Raw genomic sequence first — 26,021 nt, 5'->3', positions numbered from 1 at the left:
ACATGCAGCCGTCTTCACATTGCTACAAAAATGCAGAATATTTGTGGTCTTCAAATATTAGTATAGCGATATATGTTGACAAAGCAATATATAAGGGAAGCAATTCTGAAAGTGTAAAAAATGTTAAATGGATGCAAAATGAGTGCAACAAAGGTTTTCTACGCTGCAGTGTTTGACAAAAGGGTACGTTACCTCAGAAAATGAACTTTACTAAAATAGTTTAGCTACAAAATCTGATAATCAGTTTATAGAGCCCCTGTGTCCTGATTCTTAACACAGGAGGCCCTTTTTTCCGCTCCCGTGGACCTTTTCCAGGTTTCCAGAGCTCTTATTCCACAAGCTAATCAAAACACTAATAAATCAGTCTCTAATCTGGACTACTAACAGTGACCCTGCACATGTAATATACCGTAGACACAGCAAACAATATGAAAGGTGCAGCACACACACTCACCGCTGTCCTTGCTGCTGTTCTCCTCGATGGTCATCTGCTCCGCCAGCTCCGAGAGAGACTCATCGATCGTCTGGCTTCCACGCAGGGTGAGTGACAAACGTCTCTTAAACCTCTTCATCCTCTCCATAGGCCTCTGTGGCAGGGGGGGCCTGTGGGAACACACACATACACAGTGTTAATCATCATCGGCCTGCGAATATCTCGAGTTATGCGGCATGCAGTAGGGCTGCACAATATATGGAAATGATTGAAATATCGCAAATGCATATATCGTGATATGCATATCACAACGGCTTGCAATAACTGGGGTCGTGAACAAAAGACGGAGAGAAAAATCACAGCGTTTAATAAACAATGTAGGCCTTCCTGAAACCCTAAACCCTGTGGTTAACACTTCTTACGCTACAGTAAAACACTGCTGTTCACTTTCAGAAGTTGTAGGGATGTTTTCTTGTCACAAAAAGAATGTGAAACACGTATGTAGGTTATATCATTTTAAATATATTTTAAAGTTAATTTTACACACTTTAAGCATTATCGTATCGCATATCGCAATTTTCTTCAATATCGTGCAGCCCTAGCATGCAGACTTCTTTTCATTACTTATTTGTGTATTATTATTTGTTATTAAGTTCAGTGGCATTGTGGGTTAAGCGCAGCCTAAAAAAGAAGAATATGCGTCACATAGAGGAAGTAAATCATGCTTTTCACTTCGACAAAGTGCATTTGCTTTAGCTGTTCGAGTTGGTTTAGGCTAGTTCATGGAAATGACCGTTTAAATCAAAATTGGAGTTCTTGCAGCTTTAAGTGCATGTCAATTAAAATTTACTGTACTTCTCTTCCAGGAACACAGACCAAAATAGTGATGACTCATCTAGTACGCACAAGTGTACTCCAATAAAATGTTCACTAAAAAGAGAGCATCCCATCCCCCTAATGCTGGTTCCTGGCTCGTATCAAAAGCAAATAACAGCTTGCCAGTGCATCTTCGGCAGTAATACTTGTATTTACTTTACCAACCAACGATTTCTGGAATTAAAGTCTTTATTGCATTTTTACCAAGCTTTGACATACTGGCTACTGGCTGTTTTTCAGAGCCCTTCAATACTTCCCAACTCAACTTCCTGTTGGGAAAAAAATGCGTGAAAAAGAGTCTTAAGAACATATTTGTAAGTTCCAGTGGGATGGGTTTTGATGAACACAGCAGGACTTTAAGACTTACATGTGCCAAGTATAAATAAATAAAAAAAAGCCTCATTAATAATAAAAAGCCTTTTAATCAAATATTCATGAGACTGTATTTTGTTTTTATAGGCACTTCAACACATGGTTGTGTGCATTATTAAAACACACTCCCACATGCGCCATAATTCCCTTTACACCAATGCATTTTCTTAAAATAAATGACAGCAATGAGACCTGCAATAAAAAAAATAAAAAAAAGTTACAGTTCTGATTGAATGAGGGTTTGAAGGCAAAGGTAAAAATAATGAATAAATGCATTTAAAAAAATTAATTTGTCATCCTTAATTATTAAAAATATATTTTGTTATCCTAGTCTAATACTGGTGTTGCCATTTTATAAAAGCAATAAACTACTCAAGGGCATGCATTAAAGTGTGCAAAATAACACCCCTTAACCATACAATCACTCATGCATGGATTCTCTAAAGACTTAATACACCTTTAATGTGTGTGTGCTTGTGTATTTCTCTCAATACATGCTGACTTTGCAGCGTTTTAGGCAGGAAACACCTTGCTATGGGAGGCAGCGGGACTCTTTCTGTCTATTGTATTGCCACCGTCAGACTACACACACCCAAATCCACACAGGACTTGAAGTTTCGTAGCGTTCACAAAGCGAGGTACAAATTAAACCTCCAAGGTTCTTCTAGTCTAGCAAAAGTACAGCACATACTGATAACATTCGGCCCCTATGAAGAGACGGGTCACCGTAATCATAAACAGAGACGCACAAAAGACTATCAGGTTATAGTGAGATGGCTTTTCTCGTGTGGTGTCTGATTTCAGGACGCTGCAAAGTGGGAAATGTGCATGCAAAGATCACACTGCAGGAAACGGCCGGTCAGAGCATCTGTGATTGGTCCCTCTCGAATACAATCACGCATACACGCCATCTGTCCATCTGACACAGAATAAAGGAAGGGGGGGTAACCGAGCCCCCATATGAGGGATTAGACGACGGGTACAGGCCGATATAGAACCGACAGACAGTATAATGTGCACGCTGACAGAGCACATCTTCTCAAACAGCTGGTATCTCATTCTGCTACGTAGGGCAGCAGGGTCCAGACACACCCAGAGGCCACAAGCGTGTGTTTTCATGGGCTTGTGTTTGAACAGTTGGCATTCCTGTGTCAGACCTGCTAGGACAGGGCACAACCAGCCTGAACACACACACACAGACACTTTAACACTCTGCAAAATCACCATCCTGTTCATTAAAGGGATGCTTCGGAGTAATTTCAACCTAGGCTCCTTTGCACCATGACCTCGAGCCAAACACCCCCCCAGAAGCTTTTTTTCCCTTAGTTGTCGAACATTATTAAAGTTAGCGCTTATTTAGAGATATCAGCCGAATGGTTAGTGCAGGCGCTAATGGATCCAAGGCTGTATCGGTAAATTACCCCACTAATAATGCCCAGAATGGTACCAAACTTCTACAGTAGTACAAACAGGTTCTGTACTCATAAAACGAGGCATTGGAAAGTTTGTAAGTACATCAGGAGTTTATTACACTTGCCTGATGGCTTATGCTACCGCTAACCTGGACATCGAGGTCACTTCCGTGATTTGGGGAAAGCCCGTAAAAAAAGCTTCTAGGGGTGTGTTTGGCTCAAGGTCATGGTGCAAAGGACCCCAAGTTGAAATTACTCCGAACCACCCCTTATGCAGAAGTGATTCCCCATCATGCTATGTCAGGCTTTGGCTGCGTCTACTTTAATCTGGATAGTGGATACATCTGAAAACTGCATTTTTATTTCAAAATGCTTTGTCCAAACTAGCATTTTCCAAAAGTTTCTCATCCAGCCTGAAAAAGCTTAAATCATCTTACTGCATATGCGTAAAACCTAATAAAAGCTCATTGCAATGATACCGAGAGTCCAGACAAAGTTCTCACTGTATTCTTCAGCCATGATCATTTTATCATCAAAATATTTTGCACTCAAAATTATTCCATGTATGGTCTAAAACGCAATTGCTCTCATGCTTTGATGCAGACAGGCAATGATCGGTCATCTTTTAAGGTATGCAATTCAAGTGAACAGCACATAGCTGGCACATGTTGGTATAACAAAAGATATCTATAGGTACAATATGCAATACATGACTAAAAGTGTCATCGTTTTCAAGTACCTCTGGTTTCATAGTCCGCACTACAATTCGAAAATGCCGATTTCGTGTCCCGAGTGTCTTCAAATAGCTAGGACAAAACGCAGTTTCAGTGTGGACAGAAGGCCAAAAAAAGAAAAGAAAAATATGCCTTTTTAAATTTATTCCGATTAATGTAGACGTAGCCTTTAATGTTGGCCTACAGGGACTTTACGGCGAGCCTTTTCTACTCGTCTCCAGTCTAGCTCATTAAAAAAAAAAAAAAAAACTACAAACGCATCGCTAAGTGGGCTAAGTTCTTGTTTTTTCTCTTGGTTTGCACACGTCCTTTTTCGGTGGAGGACACAGACACTGTTGTTTCAGTGACACACTGCATTCTTGGCCAATGATTGAAGAGCATTGAGGACAGTGTTGTGTGTTGTCTATTGTCACCCCGCCCCCTCCCGTCATTAACCCCTCGGTTAACAGCAGCTCTCCGGGATCACGCTGATAGGAAAGTCTGGAGGGGGGAAGAGTAGGCCACAAAAATATGCAAATATGGTTACAGCTCATTTAATATGCATGTTGAGGGTGGGGCATGTGGTCTATGGTGATTTCATAAAGTGTAATCATATTTTTGTTGAAAATGATCAAGTCACAAGTCCATTTTTTATCCGCATGACACTGACATACACCGCTGTTCAAAAGGTTGAGGTTGGTAAGATTTTTAAATGTTATTTTAAATGTTCTTATGCTAACCCAGTCTGCAATTATTTGGTCAAAAACACCATAAACTGAGATACTATTACAAATTAAATAGTTTACTATTTCAATATATTTTAAAATGTAATTTATTCCTGTGATGGAACATCATACCTCAAGTGTCACATGATTCTTATTAATATCAATGTTGAAAACAGTTGTGCTGCTTAATATTTTGAGGAAACAGTGATAATTTCACTGAATTCCAGCATTCTAGCATTTAAAAAAAATAGAAATCTTTTAAAACATAAATATCTTTATGGTCACTTTTGATCAATTTAATGTATCACTGCTAAATGAAAGTATTCATCTTTTTTCCTTTTGTAAAATAGTACAGATCTCAAACTTTTGAATGGTAGCATATTAAACATTATCCAACAAATCTAATAAAATCTGGTTTTCTATTGACGTATAAACCAAAGCAATGAGTCAAAGCAAAGCTCACCGTCACAATGCTACAGTGTTTTCATTGCTTACTGACCCAAGTCTCTATAAATGTTTACATGAACTTTAAAAGTTAGACTAAACCAATAATTAGTCTATAAGTCAATTCTTTAGTCCAAATGAAATAATGAGCAATAATAATAGTACTGATTGACTTAGCAAACATTAATAATATAAATAGCAAGTTCAAGATCTACATAGAGACAAAAGTATCCATTAGTAAAACACAGCTTGTCAGAATCGGCTGAATGTACATGGACAGTTGCATAAACTTGTTAGACACCATGTTAAGAACTATATATGTCTTTAAAAAAGGTAGATCGGTATAATCTGAATTGGAAAAGTGAGACTGATTGCCCCTTTGTTTGTCAAACTAGTTCTTATGTAACGGACTTAAAAGTTATGACCAGTCTTGAAGAAAATATTTAGACGACTAACTTTTAAGACTAGTGTGGGCAGTTTATGCAACTGGCCACTGCTGTTGTCTCTTTTCCTCTTTTCATCTTTCTGTGTGTAGTTTTACAGTCGTCCAATCATAAACGGGTATGTGAATCAAACGCCGGGAGAGAATCTGTTTACATCCCCCGGGCCAGGATTAGCCCACCTCTTCTGTACATGCTCCTCTTGAGAGATAAGGGGTCTTTGTGTGGCAATGAGAGGGCGCATTACCCACACCATAACAAAACCCTCATGTGCCTGGTGTGGGCTAGGGGAGGCACGGGAGAAGATAATACCTCACAAACTCACAGTGGCACACACACACAAGCGCTCACACAAACCTGCAGAGCTTGCAAACAAACACTTCTCACCCAATAACACACAAAACACCAGCACCGAGGACTGCTCCTGGCCTCAGCTCCAGCTGAATTCTGGGACGACCCTGCAGCCGGGTGGCACCACAGACCGAGGGCAATTAGACCAGGAAGGCCTGACATCAAACATCACACCAGCCAAGAGGCATTAAACAGCAAGCTAATTAAAACAGCCCGGAGAGACAGAAACTGGGTTAGCAAGCTAAACAGACGCACTAAGATACACAAAAAGCATTAAACCGCACTGTTTGTGTTACAGACAACTCAAATTAGGGCTATTGACAATAACCATACAAAAAAAAAAATTAAATATCGTTATCGTGTTAATTTAAGGTAGGGTTGGCAACTTCTGAGTGGCTAGCAATAGCAAGCAAGCTCTGAAAGCATAAGATCCAACCCTCTCTTCAGAGCGTTTCAAAGCCACGCCTCCTCCAAAACACAAGTGTGCTCATTCGGATAAAAACATATGGATTATCGGGTTTACTTCAAATATCTTTAGACCGCAGTATTCTTTTATATTTTTATCCAACATAGGGTGATGTGAACATTATAGAGCGCAAAACTCTCAGATGTAATTGATGTTTCATTCATACTCGACACTGGAGGGCGACTCTCACGAAACAAGTCCACAAGTGAGACTCGTGAGTAATAAATTCCAGGAAATCCCTAATATGGACAAAGACATCCAGCGATCGCTGTAGCTGAATAAAATGCAAAGATACATTTCGACTGATTAAACACAGAATTACCACAATTATGAGAGTATTATTATTATTTTTATTAGTGTTCTTCAAGCGATCTCAGGTATTTTCATATTTTAAGGATAATGTAAATTCGACATATTACTTTATACTATAGAATTCTATACAGTGTTAAAGGCTATAATTTCTATTTAACTGATAGTATTCTATGTTTTAATTAAAAAAAATAATAATTCTATAGATATCGCAATATATTGTTATTGTGAATTCTTTTGGCCACAATGACAGTACAGTGAAAAATCTGATATCATGACAGCCCTAGCTCAAATCAAACATTGCTGAGTTTTACCTTTCTAAGCAATTGGACTCCACTCAAAAGTCCACTCGGAATACATTAGCGACTGCAACGCATTGGAAATCGAGCTGGATCATTTTGTCAGTTTTACTTTTGAGCTACTTTTCAAATGTCATGTGTAGATTTTTATTCGCTATTCTTAAAAAAAAAAAAAAAAGAAATCAATGCTTTATTAAGCAAGGATTCATTAAATTGATCAAAAGTGACCGTAAAGACATTTATAATGTTACAAAATATTTATTTTTTAAATAAATACTGCTCTTTTGAACTTAATATTTATTAAAGAATCCTGAAAAATGGTTTAAAAAAGGTCAATATCATTTGGATGTTTTTTCTGTGGGTCGTTTTCAAAATGTCAAATTATGCATAAAGTGTAAAACAAATACTATTTAATTATGCGTTTGTTGTATATAGCCTTTGAAAGAAAAAGTAGTCTGTCATTTTCTTTTCCATAAAACTGATATTATATGCATCGAATATCAGACTGATAATAATTATGATAATTAAAAATAAATATCAATATTTGTTCATACTGATAAGGTCATGCATCCTAAAGGAAAAATCCCCCAAATTCAAAATAAATGGTCAATATTTATGTAGTACCCCCTCCAAAATCCCCCTCCCGAAATTTTTGAACTTTTATAAATCACTAATATATCAAAAGGGAAGTCTGGAAAGCACAGCTCAAATCTTCAAATGAGCATAGGAGGAATCTCGGGTGAGATTGGCATTTTTGATTCTCTTTCTATCTCTTCCCACATACACACAAACAAAAAGTCCATTCCCATTGCCATAGCAACAGCCTTTCCTGGGACTTCTCAGCATCTTCTTTCTCACAGATCAGAATCTGTAATTTACCCCTTCGCACGCCCAAAGACAGAGTGAGAGAAAGATGGAGCTGGTGACGGAGTGGGTGAGCAAGTACAAAACAGAAGAGAGCGAATGAGAGAGAGAGAGAGACATAGAAGAAGCAGAATGATGTCTTTGTGTTTGACTACAAAGCATGAGATCTCCACGGCAACTCTGCTCGTCTGCGCCAAACTGCAGGCAAGTGAGACTAAAATGACAAAAAAAAGGGCAAACGAGAGAGAGAAAGATAAAGAGAGACAGCTAGCAAGCTTAACAGCGAGTGAAATTAGGCATATTACACGCATGACTGTACAAGCGGCTTCATAACCATCCGTTTGAATCAAGCAGGTCTATAATACCAGGAGAAAGCCATCTGTTAACAACAAATTTAAACGTGAACTTCACCTCTGAAAGCAAGGCTCTAGATCAGATACTGACATCAGTTTGTATCAAGGCCTGTTGACGTGTTTGCCTAGACATTAGCACATCTGCCCTCTGTCCAACACAGGACATCAAAGATGCATCATCACCGTCATTTACCTAGCGTAACGTAATTAAGAGCCATAGAAATGGCCAGATCTGAGGTTCTTTCATCTGCCCGTCCACTCGACGACGCTTAAAGCACTTCAGGGTGTCATTAGCACGCTCTTCAAAATCACTCTCGCCCCCCGCCCCAGCAGCAAACATGAAGCATGTAAAGCCCAATGTTCATGTGATGACTGATGGGAAGATGGACGGAATAAATGCATTCATACAGAGAGGACTGCCAGCAGGTCACAATGACAAAGGCTAAAGACGTATCTGTGTGTTTGTGCGTGAGAGAAGAAGTGCTGGTGAACATTAATTAACCATTTAATATGGAAGAAAATCTCCAGTAGTTTCGATCAGGTATGGTTTGTTTTCACATAGTCAGACTTTATGGACTTAAGATAGCATATTAAGGTGGAAGTGTTTTAACATTTCAAAAAAAGACATCAGAAACTAAAAGTTTGGGATCAATAAGGCCCTGTTTACACCTGGTATTAAGATGCATTTTGGTCAATCATATCACAAGTGGACAACGCTAAATACAGGGTCTAAAACGTTCTGTTCTCTCGCTATCCCTGATTTCTATCACGCACTCTCAGTGTTAGTCGTGTTTGCGGCTTTCAAAGCAGAAATGAAAGCTGTTGCTCTCCATGTTTTTCCGTCATCTCCTGCCGTGTTCATATGTAAATTGCATGAGCTTATTTTGTCCATTAGATCGAAAGATCTGAAAAAGCCCATACATCCACCCAACCACAGACCCTCCCCTCGAAGAAATCAGGACAGACGTGGTTGAAAGTGGACAAAAGAGATGGATTAAAACCCCAGGTGTAAACGGATATGTGTCTCCCTCGTTGTGATCTGATAGGCTAAAGTGCATCTTAATACCAGTGTAAACAGGACCTAAGATTTAACTTTTATTCAGAAAGGATGTATTAAATTGATCAAGAATGACAGTAAAGACATTTAAAATATTACAAGAGATTTTTTAGTTGAAATACATACAGTACTCTTCCTTTGAACTGCCTACTCAAAGAATTCTGCAAAAAGTGTATTATGGTTTACACAAAAATATTTAGCAACTGTTTTCAACATTGATTATAAAAATATAATAATAATAATAATAAGTTTCTTGAGCATAAAATCAGCATTAGAATGATTTCTGAAGGATCATGTGACACTGAAGACTGGAGTAAAGATGCTGAAAATTCAGCTTTGCCATCACAGGAATAAATTACATTTTATAATATATTAAAATAGAAAACAGTTATTTTAAATTGTAATAATATTTCACAATATAATTTGAACAGTAGTGTAATTTTACATTTTCAAGCCATAAATTTTGTAAACTTTGCCAAATGAAACACTCAAGCGCATTAGTCAGCTTACAGAATCAACCACAACGGATTATGTGTATCTTAAATAAACTCACATCAACACAAGCACTGAAATATTCAGCAGGAAAACCTCAAAGCAAGCCATCCATCAGGTCAGACCCCAAATCAAGATTAAACTGTCATGGAGACGGGGTCCTGACGCAGACGTCTTCTCAAATTCAGTGCATCACTGGCCTCGGCTCTCTCCAGAAGCTCAAACACCTTCATGAATTTAAATGTCATCAGAAGATCTTCAGCATGCAAACTTAATCACTCTCAAAAAGAGAAAAACAAACAATCATTAAGAGTCGCAAGAGCATCTCTGTGTGAAGTACCAGCCTCCTTTCCGGCCGCTTCTTTTCTCACACAAACACAAACAAAAATCCTTGAGACAGGAATGTGGCGATACACTGATAATGCTGTCTGTCAGCCTAAAGCAAACACAAACATATACCATCTCTAAAATCAGGACCGAACGAGAAGAGACTCGGAGGTCAGAGAAAGTGATGAAGCTTCACGACAACAGACGATCTTTCTACGTTTGTCAGTAAATAATTAGATAAAAACAACCACACAGAATAGAAAGAAAGCGTAAAAACTCGGGAAAAGGATTATATAAAATTAGAATGATTTGCAACTAACACTAACTTATGACTACCGGGCAAATATAGGAGATTGTGTACATAAACATGAATGAAAATACACACAGGCTTCCCACAACACCCACTCACAGCAGTCTAGAAAGTATTGCCATGTTCTTCTTATGCTCATAAGTGTGTGTCTGCATGTGTTTGTGTCTGCAAGAGATAAGAGGATGATCACACACACAATCCCCCGTGACGAATGAAGCACCAAGCAGCACTGACTCCAGAAGGGAACTGCCTGTTCTCTGATACACACACACACACACACACACACACACACGTGTCAATGGAAGGTCAGACTGATATTACAGTCTGTGCACACATTACCAACAGGGATGAAAGTTTGAAAGGAGCATGTACAGGTGTAATACCATGGTGTCAAATGACATATTCATAGTTTTTTGCACAATACTCAAAGCTACTTCACAGAATTCCATGCCATTTCTGTTGTGTATGCATAAATAAATAAATCAGGGCACATTTCCAAAAAAAATAAAATAATTCAGGGCCTGAATTTAGGTGCAGAGTGCGGTTTTTGAGCATAATTTTACTCATTTCCAAAGGTTTCACACTCACACCCAAAGCACGCAGACATAAAGCCACCTCTCAAACAACTCGCCAGCCGTGAGTAGAGTTATTTTCTGCGGCTTATTGCGCTTAAAGTCAAATTCACACAAAATTCTGTCAAAATACCCATCTTGGCAAGTATTCACGTTACACTGTCGGTCATGTCTACAGTGAACGTAAACAGTTGGGAAAGAAAACGCATGTGTAACAGTATATTTGAATGCAGTCACTCTTAAAGTGACAGAAGCCTGATAAACCAGCGGATGTCTCCGTCATTAAGCAAAGAACAAAAGAAAAAGAGAAATCACTCACTGCTCTTGACTAACTAACTTCTGTAACTATAATTGTAAGGATTATTCCTCATGATATCGCATGGCTATTGATCCTTGCATAAATATTTTTAGATGTATTTATGCGTGTATTCATATATCCAACAGCTCAAATGATCCAGAAGCAGGTCATCCAACTAAGCAGAAACTCTTACATGAATTAGAGCGGTCAAAACCACTTTACTGGACAAAAAAATTAACTGAATCATCATATTTAAATGTAATGCCTATCATATTGCGCTGTAATAATAATAACATGGTACTTTTGGTTATTAACCTGGTGAGCGAGGAAGTAGTTTGAAAGGGTGGTTGATTATGATTTCACTTTTCTAACTTCAGTTAGTGTGTAATATTGCTGTTTGAGTATAAACAACATCTGTAAAGTTACAACGCTCAAAGTTCAAAACAAAGGGAGATATTTTCTTTTAAAGAAATTGCTTTTTAAGGACTACAACAAAGGGCTGGTAGGGACTACAAGACATTCTTCCTGGGTTAGTGACATCACTAACCCTAAAATTTACATAATCCCCTCCCCCGGGAACGTGATTTATAGATTATCATGACATAATATGCTAATCAATGACTAGAAGATAGTTAACTCCACATCAGATACTTGACTTTAAACAAACAAAAACGTTTTTGAAATTTTCAGGACACAAGCTGTTGAAGCTCCGCCCCTGTGCTGGGAGCAGCAGCTCATTTGCATTTAAAGGGACACACGGTGCGTTTTTGCTCACCCTTAAAAAGTGACAATTTTAACATGCTATATAAAAATATCTGTGGGGTATTTTGAGCTAAAACTTCACATACACGCTCAAAGACTTATTTTACATCTTGTGATATTATACCACCCCTTTAAGAAGGGCGAGTACTAGCAGGTCAATGAATAAGAACACCCGTCCCTCCGTGTCCCAGAATCATCTGCAATGTCCCACATTTAGTCTCTCTCTCCGCCCGAGAGATGCTCCATTACTTCACTTAGACTTATATTTTTAGCCCGTTGCACAGGCCAGCTTCCCTCCATCACCCAGATGTGTCACTTCACCACTCCATCAGCCCAGCTTCTGCCACAACAAACCTTTCAGCAAAATACGCTGAAAGACGCAGAGGTCAAAATCGACATCACTGCAACAGGAAGGACACAACTTGGCACTGCGCCGGAGCGGTTAGCTGATATCGAGCAACTCCAGATATAGGGCAGCAGTTTATCTGTGGCTGATCGTCCTGACACCTGACTGGCAGGAGGGCTGCTAATCCCACGATCCTCTTTAACAGCGTGAAGCCATGATGACCGCAAACTTCCTGTCATTGTCCCCACAGCAGGTGAGTGGCGTTCCCGAGCAGGATCACAAACAAACACCACAATAGGGGCAACAAAAGCATGTGGTGAGACTCCAAGCAGCCTCTGGGTTATGTACTGCTAAACATAGCATCTTTGTGATGTACTGCTAAAAATTATTTCGCTACATCTTTAAGATCTAATGTTCTGGAGAATAAAAATAATATGCAACAATAAATATAAATCTGAAAAAAAAAAAAAAAACACCTACAAATATTGGTTTGAGGCTATACATTAGGAACTGGGAAAAATCAGTGCATGCAGGAATAAAAAGTAGGTCAGTTTATGTAGAATAGCGTACTGCAATGCGCTAGCTGGTTTCAGCATGTGATGTAACCCAACCAAACTTTGGACAGGGAGTTTAACGCCCATCTGACTCAAAGTTAATCATTCCCTACTTTCTCTTGCTCAGATAATCACCAGATTAGTGTGCATCTAATCCACTGCCAATAACAAACAGGTTTATTTGGCAAAGATCTGAAATATCAACTCAAATAACACATTTTATCAAATTTACTATTACTAATTAACTATTTATAATAGTTTTACAATAAACAATAACAGCACTGTACAACATACATTATGAATTAAGATTGTAGCTTTATTACATATTAACATTTATAGAGATTTTAGTCTGCTCTGAATATGACTAAAAACTGATATTCACCACTGTCCTCTAGATAGCGGCCATTATGCATTTCAAGTGCTTAGCTGTTAGACCACATAGCTATGTCTAATGTACGCCAAGAAAGTTTAAAGACCCCTGTGGTGAAAATCAAGTGTTTAATGTTGTTTATATGTCTATGTGATGTTTTTAATATGCTTTAAGACCAACAAAATTCATCAGTCAACACCATTGCAGAGTTAGCCTGGGAAAACCCAGACAACTTCCGGCAAATTCAGATTTGCTCGAGAAGTAGTCTGGCAAAGAGCTCATTCAAGCCCATTTCCATGGCCTAGAAATCGCGGCACCAATCAGAAACGTTGAGGCGGGCTTTACACAATGACGATCGCTCTGATTGGTTTTAGGTCTATCCAATTGCGCCCAGAGGCATTTGAGCCACGTCCGTTCAACTTTTAAATGCATTATTATATTCAAATTGCAAACACATGAGGACAGTCTCCATGAAAGACCCACTGGCAGATGAACGTGCTACTACATTTCTCTCCGAAACGGTAGGAAATTAAATTAGATTTAATAGAGGATTTAAACTGTGACACGATGATTGACAGGGCAGTTTAAGTGACAGGATGCACGCGACAGATCCGTCCGATAAAGATGACGAAGTAGTATGTCCCAAAGCTTGCCTACTTTTTTGCTACACATTCAAAAGTAAATACCTTTTCTTCACAAAAAGAGTACATACTTTTATGGCGTAGTGTAACTTAGGCGAATTGGGACGCAGCATATGGCTTTACACGATGACGATCGCTCTGATTGGTTTTAGGCAATTTTTTACAGTCTATGGTTTTAGGTCTATCCAACTGCGCCCAGAGGCATTTGAGCGACGTCCGTTGTTGACGCCCCTTTGGAAATGATTTGTCTATGGAGCTTTGCCAGACCATAACTCAGTTACTACTGAGAATGGTCTGGTTTTAACCAGGCTACTGCAGAGTATTTCCTCTTTAAAACTGCAGTGACCCAAAACAGTCTCAAAAATGTGGTCTGAAACCACCCGTTTCCTACAGTCACACTCATTTCTCCACTGACTATATGGTGTTCAAAGCATTTCCAATAATACTGATTTTCAGAAGGCTGCTGTTTGACACTGAGACGGCCAACGGGAACATGGTTAGTGTAACATTAACATGACAACAGTCAAGGCTAATCATATCAATTAACATTATGTGTCCGACGTTGTAGAGTGTGATAAATAAACTGTATAATTCACTCTCCTGCTTCTTCTTCTGAATCAGTTTCTGGTTCAAATATATATGGTTGAATTATACCAATATTGATTATCCAAGAGTTTGTTTGTGTGTGTGTGTGTGTGTGTGGGGGGGGGGGGTGTAGATAGGGGGTATTTTAGATAGCCTATGCACATTTAAATTGCACAGTCCTTCTCTTTTTGGAAATATTGTGTTCTGATCTTGTACTACAGTTTTTGTCCAATCAAATTCTCTCTATCATGACAAGCAAAGTAACAAATGCATCACAAATAATGGTTTTGACAAGCTGTGCTATTAAAAAAAGCTTTGATGTGTCACATCTCAACTTCCTGTTTCAATAGAAATGCATTTGTCCCCATTTTCAAAAGTGACCCACACTGACCCACTAATGGGGATGTATCCAATGATCTGTATCCACTGACCTACTCTTTACAGTACAACAGCCTACTTTACAAACCACACTGCCAACTAATCAATTATAGCTTTGGACTCGATGTGACCTGGTATTAACATGAAGCCTTAAAGCTATCTCTGCAAAGCACAATTCTGAGGCCGTCCACCTCATGTCACACACCTGATGTGAGGTCCTGATACGAGCTCTGTTCATGTTTGACTCACTACAACACAACGCCGTGCTAAAACCCCCACAGCCCTGCCCGTTCCCATGACTGATCATGTGACCAGATATTTCCAGACATCAGCTAAATCACTCGAGACCTGGGGAATAAAACAAAAGTGAACTACTGTGATCGATCACAGCTGAAGGAAACTGAGAGGACAGCCCAGGGTAAACGGAATATGCTTTAAAAAGCACACCTTGCACAAAAAGGGAATTATGGGATTGAGATATTAAAAATAGGACGGGGGAATTAAAATAAAATAAAAAATTCAGGTTTACCACAAATAAAGCATGCATGTTTTTCCAAAGGAAAATTTTGAAATAAAATAAAAGTATCCATCTAAACAGTTTAACTCAAATAGCAAAAAAAAAGCTCCATTTAATAAATGGAGATAATAAATAATCTGAATAATAAATCTGAAACCATTAAAAAATGAAATCCTCACTTAAATTAAATAAACTTTAACTGATATAAAATAAAATATTTAGGCCAAGTAATTTGAAATTATTTTAGCTAGTTTCCAAGGCAACATCTCTTATTTTCATTTAGTTTAACTAAATGTACTAAAATTACTAAAACTGAAATATATATGTATATATTAACCAAATTACTAATAGAAATAGAAAATAGAAAAGAGAAACATTCAAAATATGAATAAAAATTACAATAGTACTCAATGATACTTAACTAACACTGAATAGAATTATCTATCTGTTCTCCAAATCACTTGTCCTCTGTAGCGTTGTGGACAAATAGAATCAATATAAACTAAAATAATAATCAATAAGCACTTCCTAGCCTCACAGTCTGTGCTTTCTGTGACAGCACATCAGAAAACCGGGACATTCCTTTAACACAGATTTAAAGGTCCCCTATTATGCCCCTTTTCACAAGATGTAAAATAAGTCTCTGATGTCCCCAGAGTGTGTATGTGAAGTTTTAGCTCAAAATACCCAACAGATTTTTACAGTATGTTTAAAGAGTCATTTTTTGGGGCTCAGAAAAACGCGCTGTTTTAGTGTGTGCCCTTTAAATGCAAATAAGCTGCTGCTGCACGACACAGGGGGCGGAGCTTCACGAGCTCACACTCAGTCTCTCAGGAATGATGATAATATCAGAAACTCTCAGTAACGGTGTTCATTTCGACCCGGAGTCGGACAATAATGCCTACAGAGTCAGAGTGCTGTATAGAGATGGAACAGGTATAGTTTAGTAGTTTAATTACGGTTATAACGTATTTGTCATCTGCTTGTATGTATCCATTATTAATAGCCTACAAGTCTGCTGTTTCGGACCAGGTCCGAATGATGATCAAACATATACTGATGAGTTTAATAAAGTTTATTGTACATAACACAAAAGATGAAGCGTCAGTTTTACTTCAGAAAATCACCGTAAGAGCTGAGTAAACACAGTAAGTTATAAGAAGTGCGCAAGTACATAAACGAATTTCGGTAGAGTTGAGGGAGCATTTTCTTTAAAAACAAAATAATTCCACCTCGTCTTCAGCGGCTGCCTCAGATTTCGGGAGTAAATAGAGAGAGCTATGTGGATTAATACATCCAGCCACACAACACCTACAACGCTTGGGAGACATTCTCGTCAGTGCAGCAGCTGTGAACTCGATCAGGGCGGGTCTATGTTGAAACGGCAGTGTCTGTCAACACTCGTGGGCGGGGCCTGTGCTGTAGTGACGTCACTAAAACAGCTTTCTGAAAACAGGTCGTTGGGAGACACTGCTGATGATTTATGGGGATTAATAAAAAAGGAGTGAGTGGATTTTTATCACTATTGGCTGGTTGTGTACACACACTGACCAACACACATTTATGTCCAAACGGCATGCAAAAGTGAATTTTGCATAATAGGGGACCTTTAAAATAATATATTTTCTCTATTCAAACATGAGGCGTTTGAGATCACAGATGGCGCACAATCATTCATACCAGTGAAAAATGAACTCTGACTCAGTTGACAAACTCCAGGTAACTTTATCACCCTCCATCCACAAGTACACAGTGTGCTTCACTGCAGAAAAATGAAGAAAAAAAGACGAGTGCAGAGATCTGTGACACTCCGCTGTCGCTTAGAGACGCTGGAATGTAAACACCATGTGAGAGGCAATGAGATCACTGTGGGCAACACACACACACACACGCTCCTTCAGACGAATGTGAGTGACACCAAAGTGTCTGTTCCCTATCGATGTGCCTCCCCATAAATATTTCAAAGGTAGAAGGATGAAAGACATCTCAAAAGACACACTCTCACTCAGTCTGAGTTTTTGGAAGCGTGTCCTTAGGGAGCCGTTCACACAGGACGCGTTCTTGCGCTCCAAAACAACTAGAACATGAAACAGAGCACAGGGGTCTAAAAAAAACAACCTTTTTATGACAGGGTGGCTTAAAAATGGCACAATCATGGTGCAAGATGTTGAAGAAAAAAAATACAACCCAACAATTAAAGACAGCCATCTGATGTCTGTGCATGTGGCAGTGCTTCCCCAATCTACAAGCTATTTATAACGTATAAAGTAGAGCCCGTTTCACAGAGATTCCGGAAAATACATTGAAAATGTGTCCCGGGATTTGAACTGGGATTGTTAATTCACACTGCCAGTGATTTTCTGGAATCTGTGTGTGCGTTCACACACACACACCCCGCAAAGATCCCGTAAAGACATTCGACATAATGTCTTGTCTCGCAGCGTTTGCTTATGATCAGCGATTTTTTTTATTTTATTATTCGTCTCAATTGCAAAATCCTACCAGTCCACTTAAATGTTCGCTCCCTAAAAAGTCCCACAATGCACCGTGAAAACCAGGACGCATCGATCCTCACTGTTTTCTTAACGGACGTTCTGAAGAGCGAAACAAATCAAGTAAGCCAACTCACCACACATACTGACATACAATTTGTATTTTTAAAATACAAACCATTATTTTAATTATATTTCAGCACAAACATACATTGCTAGTCAGGTAATGAATAATCTAGCTAGCATTTATCATTTATTTACGGCTGAAATGTTGCACGTACGTAACAAGCAAAGTATTTATCATACTGTACTTATGTAAAAAAAGATATCAGTTCTGCTGTTGTTCATAAATAACAGAAGTTGTTGTACAAAGAGAACATTGTCATGTCACCGGAAATAGAGTCATCAGTGTCCCAGTGTGTAGTGAGTCAGCGGCCTTACTAGGTCTGTCCCAACTAAACGTTAGTCGATAAGAAGAGGCTTAATCAATCAAATTTTAATTTATCAGTTAGTCGCATGAAGTGCCGAAGTCACGTAGTCCATGACACGGCTGGTCCATGTGGGAGGAAATCCAAATCATTCACTGACCTCAAATATGTAATATAATATAAATGTGTATTATTGTAATGTAGAAGAATGATAGCAATGTGTCCTGTGTGAATGCCTGATGCAGACTGAAAGGGATTATCAGCCAATCAGAGCATCACACACAAACAGACTGACACACATGGCACAAATGGTGTCAAAGCAAGGAAAGTATACAGGCCACTCTGAGATGCACAGAGAGCAAATGTAGCACAGTTGGACCAAATGTGAGATGGGCACTGGATGGTACTGTAGGAATTTTGTGTGTGTGTGTATTTGTGGGATGTAGAAGCAGTCTGGCTGAGTGCGGCACTATACAAAGAAACCTTTCAGTGTGTGGAGTTTGGTTAGAGAGAGCGCAGAACCAGGAACAGGCTAACACACACAGACAAGAAACATACACTCACATTACATGCTAAAAGTCCTGGTACATTTACATTACATTTACACAGGAAGACACCAAATAAACCCATGCTCTTGCTATTGCTAGCGCCATGCACTAGTTTCAGGAACTGAAGTTAGCTATTAGAAGAGATCAACAGATCTTGCTTTATCATGACCATGCTTTATTATACTCAAGCTACTCTGTTTTTTTATGCTATAAATGACAGATCCAAATTGTAATGTAGTATTTTATTAGTAGAAGTAGCAGGAGTATTAGTATCAAACCATCATCAAAATAATAATAACACTTTAGAGACATAAAAGTCTGTATAGTCATATCTGTATATTTATTAACAACCAAGTAGAGAAGTCAGAATATCTGAGTCAAAATGATTAGTGATCTTTCTCTAGTTAACAGTCTTGTTCTGGAAACCAAACCGGGGCTTGAGGGAAATGACAAGCACACAAATAAACACAAACACACACATTCCTTGCATGTTTGAAATATCTTTCATTGTGAGGGGTGCAGGGTCCAGGGATACAGTCAATAGCTTTCCTCCCTTATTAACACTCCATCACACACCGACAGAGTTTGCCCTCATTTAGGTCCCGTACTACACACCTCTCTTCCTGTGTTTAGTAACTGGTTGTTCTTCCTGAAAGGTTAACATTTGTTCAAATAGCCAACGGCAGTTTACAGAACTGTTTGAGGACTAAGTTTCCGCATGACTTGGCAAAAGCTTAATGTCAGTCACAGAGTCCTGAATCCCAATCAGCGCAACATGATGTCATTACAGTGACGAGAGGCACATGTGTGAACTCTCTAATTGGGTCATTTCCTGTTAGATTCGCCACTTCCTCTTAAAGGAAGGCAGAAGAGAAGGTTCTGAACAATCTGTGCTCACCTCCAATACGATCGATGACGGAAATGCTGAACAACAACAAAAAGAGTGAGAATAAATCACAACTGGAGCAATCACTGTCATACAGAAAATGTGATGGCACCTGATCTGGGTCGCATCCGTGAGAATGAGACCACTTGAACTGAGCTTTTTGTGACGCACTTCCGTTTGGAAACAGTACGTCTCACTTATTTCTGTTTACCTTCAATGAATTGCGGGTCAATCAGTTGAACAAACGCCACCTAAAATGAGTGACCGCAATAAGATGAAAAAAATTTGGCAATTTTTATTGACAGAAGGTATCTTTAGGCCCAATCTTTATAGTTTTAGGCCCAATCCCAATTTTATTTTATACCCCTTCGCCTACCCCTAACCCTTCGCCTACCCCTTACACTTGCCCATTGAAACAGAGTGGCAAGGCGTAGGGGTGAAAATATTCCCCTAAGAAATGGGACACCATTTACACCGTTACACGTCATTATACGTCGTCGCTAGCGCCTACGCCACAGGAGACGCGCCAATGTTTATCACAAACTTCCAAGATTCTGTCATGAGCTGTAGTCATCTCAATTGCGTGAGTTACAGCTATTTTTTTGCATTTTTCTTCTGAAGTTCGCAAAAACCAACGGAGATGACGATATCTTCGACGCCTAAGTATTTTTGCGCAAAAACCAATGAGCCTCCGGGTTTCCTCAGGTGTCCCTGCTTGATAAAGAACATACAAGACTGGTTGATCATGTTGCAAAAAGCACGAAACCGTGTAAGCACTGTTCGTTTATATCGTGTTCACATATAACCACAAGAAAACAATGCGTTCATAGCAGATGCACGGTAAAAGATAAGCCAATTCCCTGCCGCAATTACATTCACCAGTTATCAGACATGAAAATATGTTGCGGGACTATCGTTAACGAACTTCAGTGATTTTTTTTGCAAACGTTTATTTGCAGAACATGACCGTAAATATGAACACAAGATGAAAGAAAATGATTATTGGCAGCCATGTTGCCTCTGTAGCCAGTGTATGCAGGTACATTTCTCATACCCCTTCGTTTGAAGTGTGGTCCCGAAAAAAACAAAAGAGAATCGAGACAACCCTACCCCTTCACCGGAATGCGCAAAACAGAGGGGTAGGGGAAAGTGAAGGGGTAAGGGGGTAGAATTGGGATTGGGCCTTAATCCAACCCAAGCCGATCTGAGAAAGCAGCGGGTGTTAAAAACACGCCATTATTTCACCACAGGGTGTCAGTGTTTGTCTAAACTAGTGACCGCGACGCTGAAGTGTGTGAGAACAGATGAATAACAGTACGAACCACCAACATTTATTTATTTGGATTAAATATTTTAATCATTGTGTCATTTTTCAATGTCAATCTTTTCACCATTTACATGTTTATGCCCAAAATGCTATAATATTCAAAGTAGTTGACTGTAGCCTATTTAACATCGTTACAAGCACCTCACGAGCATTCATTCATTCATTCAACTATTTTAAAAGACTGGAATAAACACCGGCGCACACAAGCAATCCTTTTAATAGTCAATTTCATTTAAAATGTAAACCCAACAGGTATGAAATATCAGAAAGAGAAAAAGCTGTTACGGAGAGGACGAGCATATAGGACTGTGGCTGCTTAGTGGATAAATATATTTAGCCTATTTATTATTCAGATTGCACAGTTGGAAATAAAATATACTTATAGGAGCATTTCATCAAGGCTCAAGATAAGTAATACAGAGATCATTATTCATTGTTTTAATCAATTGGCAGCCATAAAACATAGTGATAATCTGCCATTCTCATGCATGTAGGGGCGCTGAATGCTCCAACCGGAAACTCCTGATATGTACTAACTAGAACGCGAAAGTAGTTGTGCAAGTAGTCCATTAGAGAGAGAACCAGAGTTCTGGTTGCCAATAGCAACATGCCCTTTCTAGAAGACATCTACATTGCTAACAGGGTCCAGCGTGAACCACTTCAAGAACGTGAACTACATTTAGCATGGAGGAAATTACATGTCACTTTCATATCACGGTCTCAACTGTTTACACCTCTACCAAAAATATATTATTAATACCAATACAATAATATATTGTAATAATACACTAATAATAATAATAATATTTAAATAAAATTATATAATATAGTATATTTAACATAATTACACATATATATATATAGGCTATATATATATATATATAATACATTTAATAAATATAACAATTCTATGATATAGGCTAATGCTAAAAAAATTACATATTTTTGTAGCTGTATTATTTAGTTTGCATATTTTGCTCCATTTTAATTAGTGTGCTGAGAGTGTACCGTAGATACACAGTTTGTACATTAAACCCTTCTTGGAAAAGTTGGGTTGTTTTGTATTGGGGTTTTTTTTACACCTACAAATACAAGAAACAAATACCAAGAACAAAGAGCAGAGCGCCAACACATAGAACAACACTGACTTTTGTGTCTGGTTTGTGTGACTAGGCTTCTATGTAAAGTGTGTGGTGGGAGGAAGCAAGTGGGTGTGCAGTCAGAGGTGTGTGTACACTGTATGCAGAACATCAGCTGCTCTTCAACACATTAACGGTATCCCATCATGCCCTTGACCTACTGAATGATCAAGAACCCCACTGCAAAGAGAACAAGAGACATTGGTTCTCATATAACAACTCACTGCGAGCAGCTTTGCACAGGTTGAGTTACATTAATGCCTGCAACAATGCGATTCCTTCGTCTCACTTACCTTATACCACAAACACACAAGAAAGCATGAACAATCGCTCTGCAAAAACACCAAATCAATGATTGAATCAAAGAAACACGCTGGCTTACTTCTTTCTCTCACTTTTACATCCAAGTTGTTTCTTGCATAATTGTGTCTCTCTTTCCCACATACCCTTTACATGTTTATTTCAATGGATTGAGTATCAGTGAGTTTTACTGCAACTTCAACATCATATAAATGATCTGCCGGTAAAAGGAGAATATCTAATGCTAAAAAATAACAAATAGCATAGAAAAAAAGAAGCCCAATGATCTCGAGACTAGTTCATGATGACTATTAGGGTGCGTTTACATCACTATGTACTAAAAACGGAAAAGTTTTTAATTTGCATTTTTCGACACCATTCTCAAAATGATCCCCATTCACATGTTCACTAGAAACGCAGTATTATTCATGCCAGCAGTCAGCAACGTTACTTTCTAAAGAAACACTAGGCTATGTGATAGACTGTAATAAGCATGCGCATGCGCATCGTCTTCACAAATTCTCGTTTTTGTAAGTTTACATTGAGGTTTTTTTTTTTTTTCAGGCCCCCAAACGTTTTAGTTGAAAATGGAAAATTAGTGTAAACACCCCCTAAAAGTGGTATCATCATGTGGTTACCACAAATAAATAGCATCCGTTTTTTGTGCTTGAATTATAGAACCTACATTTTAACCATTTATTCTCAAATATGGGCTGGTCTTTGTAATCACATTCACAGGCGAGTATGATTTGTTTGTATGATAGTATCAATACTTCAAATGCGGCTAGGCGTACTACTATTAGGTATATTTAAAAGAAGTCAGACCTCAAATCTTTCACCTGACGGTCTATAAAACAGGCTAAACAATCCCACAGAGCTACTTTGAAGGAGCGACCAGACTTTGATGAACACTTATGACTTTAGCCAGTAAGCAACCCCTTAGATACCGCATAGCAATCAACAACACCCTATAGCACATCACAGGAACGGGTTCCCCAAATGCCTTTTACTGAAAAGGTAAAGATCTAGTTTATTAGTCCAAAGCAGTTCACTAATTCAATAGACTAGCAGTTTGTCAATCTAAAAACCAACAATGTGCAGTTTCTAAGGATCGTCTCACTTCCATTCTTGATTTCCAGAGGAACACTTTTCAACATGTTTTGAAATTCCAAAACACCCAATTACCAACCAAACAACAAAGCATCTCATCCGTATAAAAAGACGGTTACACTTCACGCTATCAGAAAACGCATTACACAACCACAAACCCAGAAGAAGCTAGAGGGAGGGTTGAAATATGAAGAACGGTTTATTAAGACGACAAAAATAAAAGCGTAAAGTGCGCGTGGGTGTGTGAGAAAGCGAGGATAAGAGTGAGAGACGCTTATTTTGTGACGCCTTTTTATAGGCCAAGCATAATCAGCATGATCCGCCACCACAATAAAGACAGTGAAGTACAAAGGACCCAGAAGCGACAAAGGCCATGTAACCCGGCTCCTCTGTCACAACACACTAACACAACGTGAAACTGTATCATGAGCTTCATCTGGGTGAGGCATGGACCCATTGTCCTCATGTTACATTGACTATCATCATCAAAAGCCCAACTACAGCACATATGTAACAATGGCATGCCTATATTTTATATACCCAACATTCATTATCATCATCACCATGTGGGTCACATTACATGCAGCCTCCCCAGACTGAAAACAGCCAAGCCACAATCCCCAATTTGGATCATCCATGCAACAGCTGCATGCCAGGCTGTGGAACGCACCCTCATTTCCATCTCAAGAGCCCCTGATTGAGAAATAGGCATCATCCCTGGGCTGGCAAACCCCTAAATTGGCCACCGGCCCATAATTGGATCCAAACACGGCACATGTATTCATATCCATGCATAGATGTCTGCTCATTTGCGGCATTCAATGCACGCACATTTTCATCCGCTGCATTTGCTTGACTCGCATAAATAGCCCGGGCATAACGGAGGGCATATGAAGTTGGCACCACACTGGCGTTCTCTACACTCAAGTATTTTAACGCAACCCCCTTTGCTCTGCTGGAGGGCAGGAATACATTTGTCCACGTTCACGATTCATTAAACCCATCAACGCATTTCCCAGCGTTACGAAGTCACCTGTTGTTTGCCTTGAGAATGTGTGGGTGAGGGCTGAATCACTATTAACCCATATGAAAAAGTGAATAATAATGTTAAATATTGACATTAATAGAGTCTAAAAGTGCATTTTACACAAGTAGCCTCCATACTGTCTTCATTTCATTTGTATGTCATGTTACATATGAAACATCTGTAAAAATAATATTTAAAGGTTCTGATATTAATTACTATTCTTAGACATTCTCATAAATCATGAGAGTACAGAGTAAACATGCCATTGATCACACTTATTACCTTTCTGAATAAGTAGCTGATAGATACTCATTGTAAATGTGTATGTTTTAAAGTGTTGTTTTAAATAAAAAAGTAAAATAAAAAGGTGTGTGTGTCCAAATTATGCGAAGTTTCAGCAAAAATAACAAGTAACCTAATCACTAACTTTCACCAGGGATGAAAATGAAATTTAAATGGACAAATATGGGATTAAATGGGTTAAGGTATTCTATCAGTCTTGGTAGTGCATTGACACGCACAACAACTGGATCAAATGAAAAGCTTTAAATAAATGTTTATTCAACACAACAATTGAATTTCAGTATCATGATTCTACTTGTAGAGAGACAGACGTAAAACAAAACTACAAAAACAAATCTACAAAGACTGTCAAGACTGTTATTTAACCAGGTGGTGGAATTCGGTACTAGTCAAAGCTTAAATAAACACTTATAAGCAACGGTTGTGCTTTCCTTTTATAGCTAAACCAACAACACCAACATTTAAACACGACATATAGTTCGTGTTGATAAAACAACCGTCGATTAAACAACATTTAATCAGATTACTCGACCGAAACACTCCTCAAAACATGGCAGTTTTGTTTAATAAACACAAGTGACAAACATCGTATTAGCGTCACGTCTAACGTTACCTTCCGTTTAAGCGAAAATGCCCGTTGCAAGGAACGCAACGCCACACTTACTTACCAGAGACGGTAAACGTTGTTCGGACGCGAGTCCCTGCCCTCGCCTGCTTCTCGGAGGCCGGATGCCGTGTTTCCACTCTCCGCCAACACACAAGCCGCCTTTCCGACGAAAAACACACAGCCTCACCCGAGCTATATCGGTCAAACTTGAGCTAAAATCCTCAGCAGAACGGGTCGGAGGAGCTTCGCTTGTGGTTGAGAATGGCGAGCGTTTGTTTCCCTGGAGCGTACAGTGCTCGAGGCCGGGAGGGGTGCTGCTGCTGCCCGTCTACTGACGCCTCCGCCTAGGGGTGACATCGGAGGAAGAGGAAAACCTTCTTGCACAATTATTTGAACATCGCACTGATATTTAACTTGACGAATAGCGCCACCTGCAGTATAATAGGCGCTATGAAACATCTGCTCTCGTGTTGTTCGTGGTTAAAGAGATAGATGGGCGTCAGTTTGGTTTGAAATGTGCTGGGGACAGAGTATGGAGGTAGATTTGTGTCTTTATTATTCAATCAAAAAAAGGTTGCTTCAATCAAA

At 38.9% G+C, this 26,021-nt stretch overlaps 1 protein-coding gene across 2 annotated transcripts in view; it reads right to left on the bottom strand.

Annotated features, from left to right (window-relative positions):
• cdk17 (cyclin dependent kinase 17) overlaps positions 1-25,785 on the bottom strand; it is a 52,327-nt gene extending 26,542 nt beyond the window's left edge. Inside the window, exons 1-2 of one of the 2 annotated variants that reach the window (XM_079868656.1) lie at positions 25,495-25,785; positions 455-603 (exon numbers count right to left, since the gene is read on the bottom strand). In XM_079868656.1, the coding sequence (XP_079724782.1) occupies positions 455-581 (127 nt within the window). In that variant the 5' untranslated portion in view covers positions 582-603; positions 25,495-25,785. The remainder of the gene's footprint in view (positions 1-454; positions 604-25,494) is intronic. The other variant, XM_079868657.1, reaches the window with a different exon arrangement.
• Positions 25,786-26,021: the final 236 nt, after the last annotated feature.

Source organism: Squalius cephalus, assembly GCF_949319135.1.
Source record: "Squalius cephalus genome assembly, chromosome: 4".
In the NCBI taxonomy this organism is placed as follows: domain Eukaryota; kingdom Metazoa; phylum Chordata; class Actinopteri; order Cypriniformes; family Leuciscidae; genus Squalius; species Squalius cephalus.
This window is presented reverse-complemented; position numbering and strand designations above follow the sequence as displayed.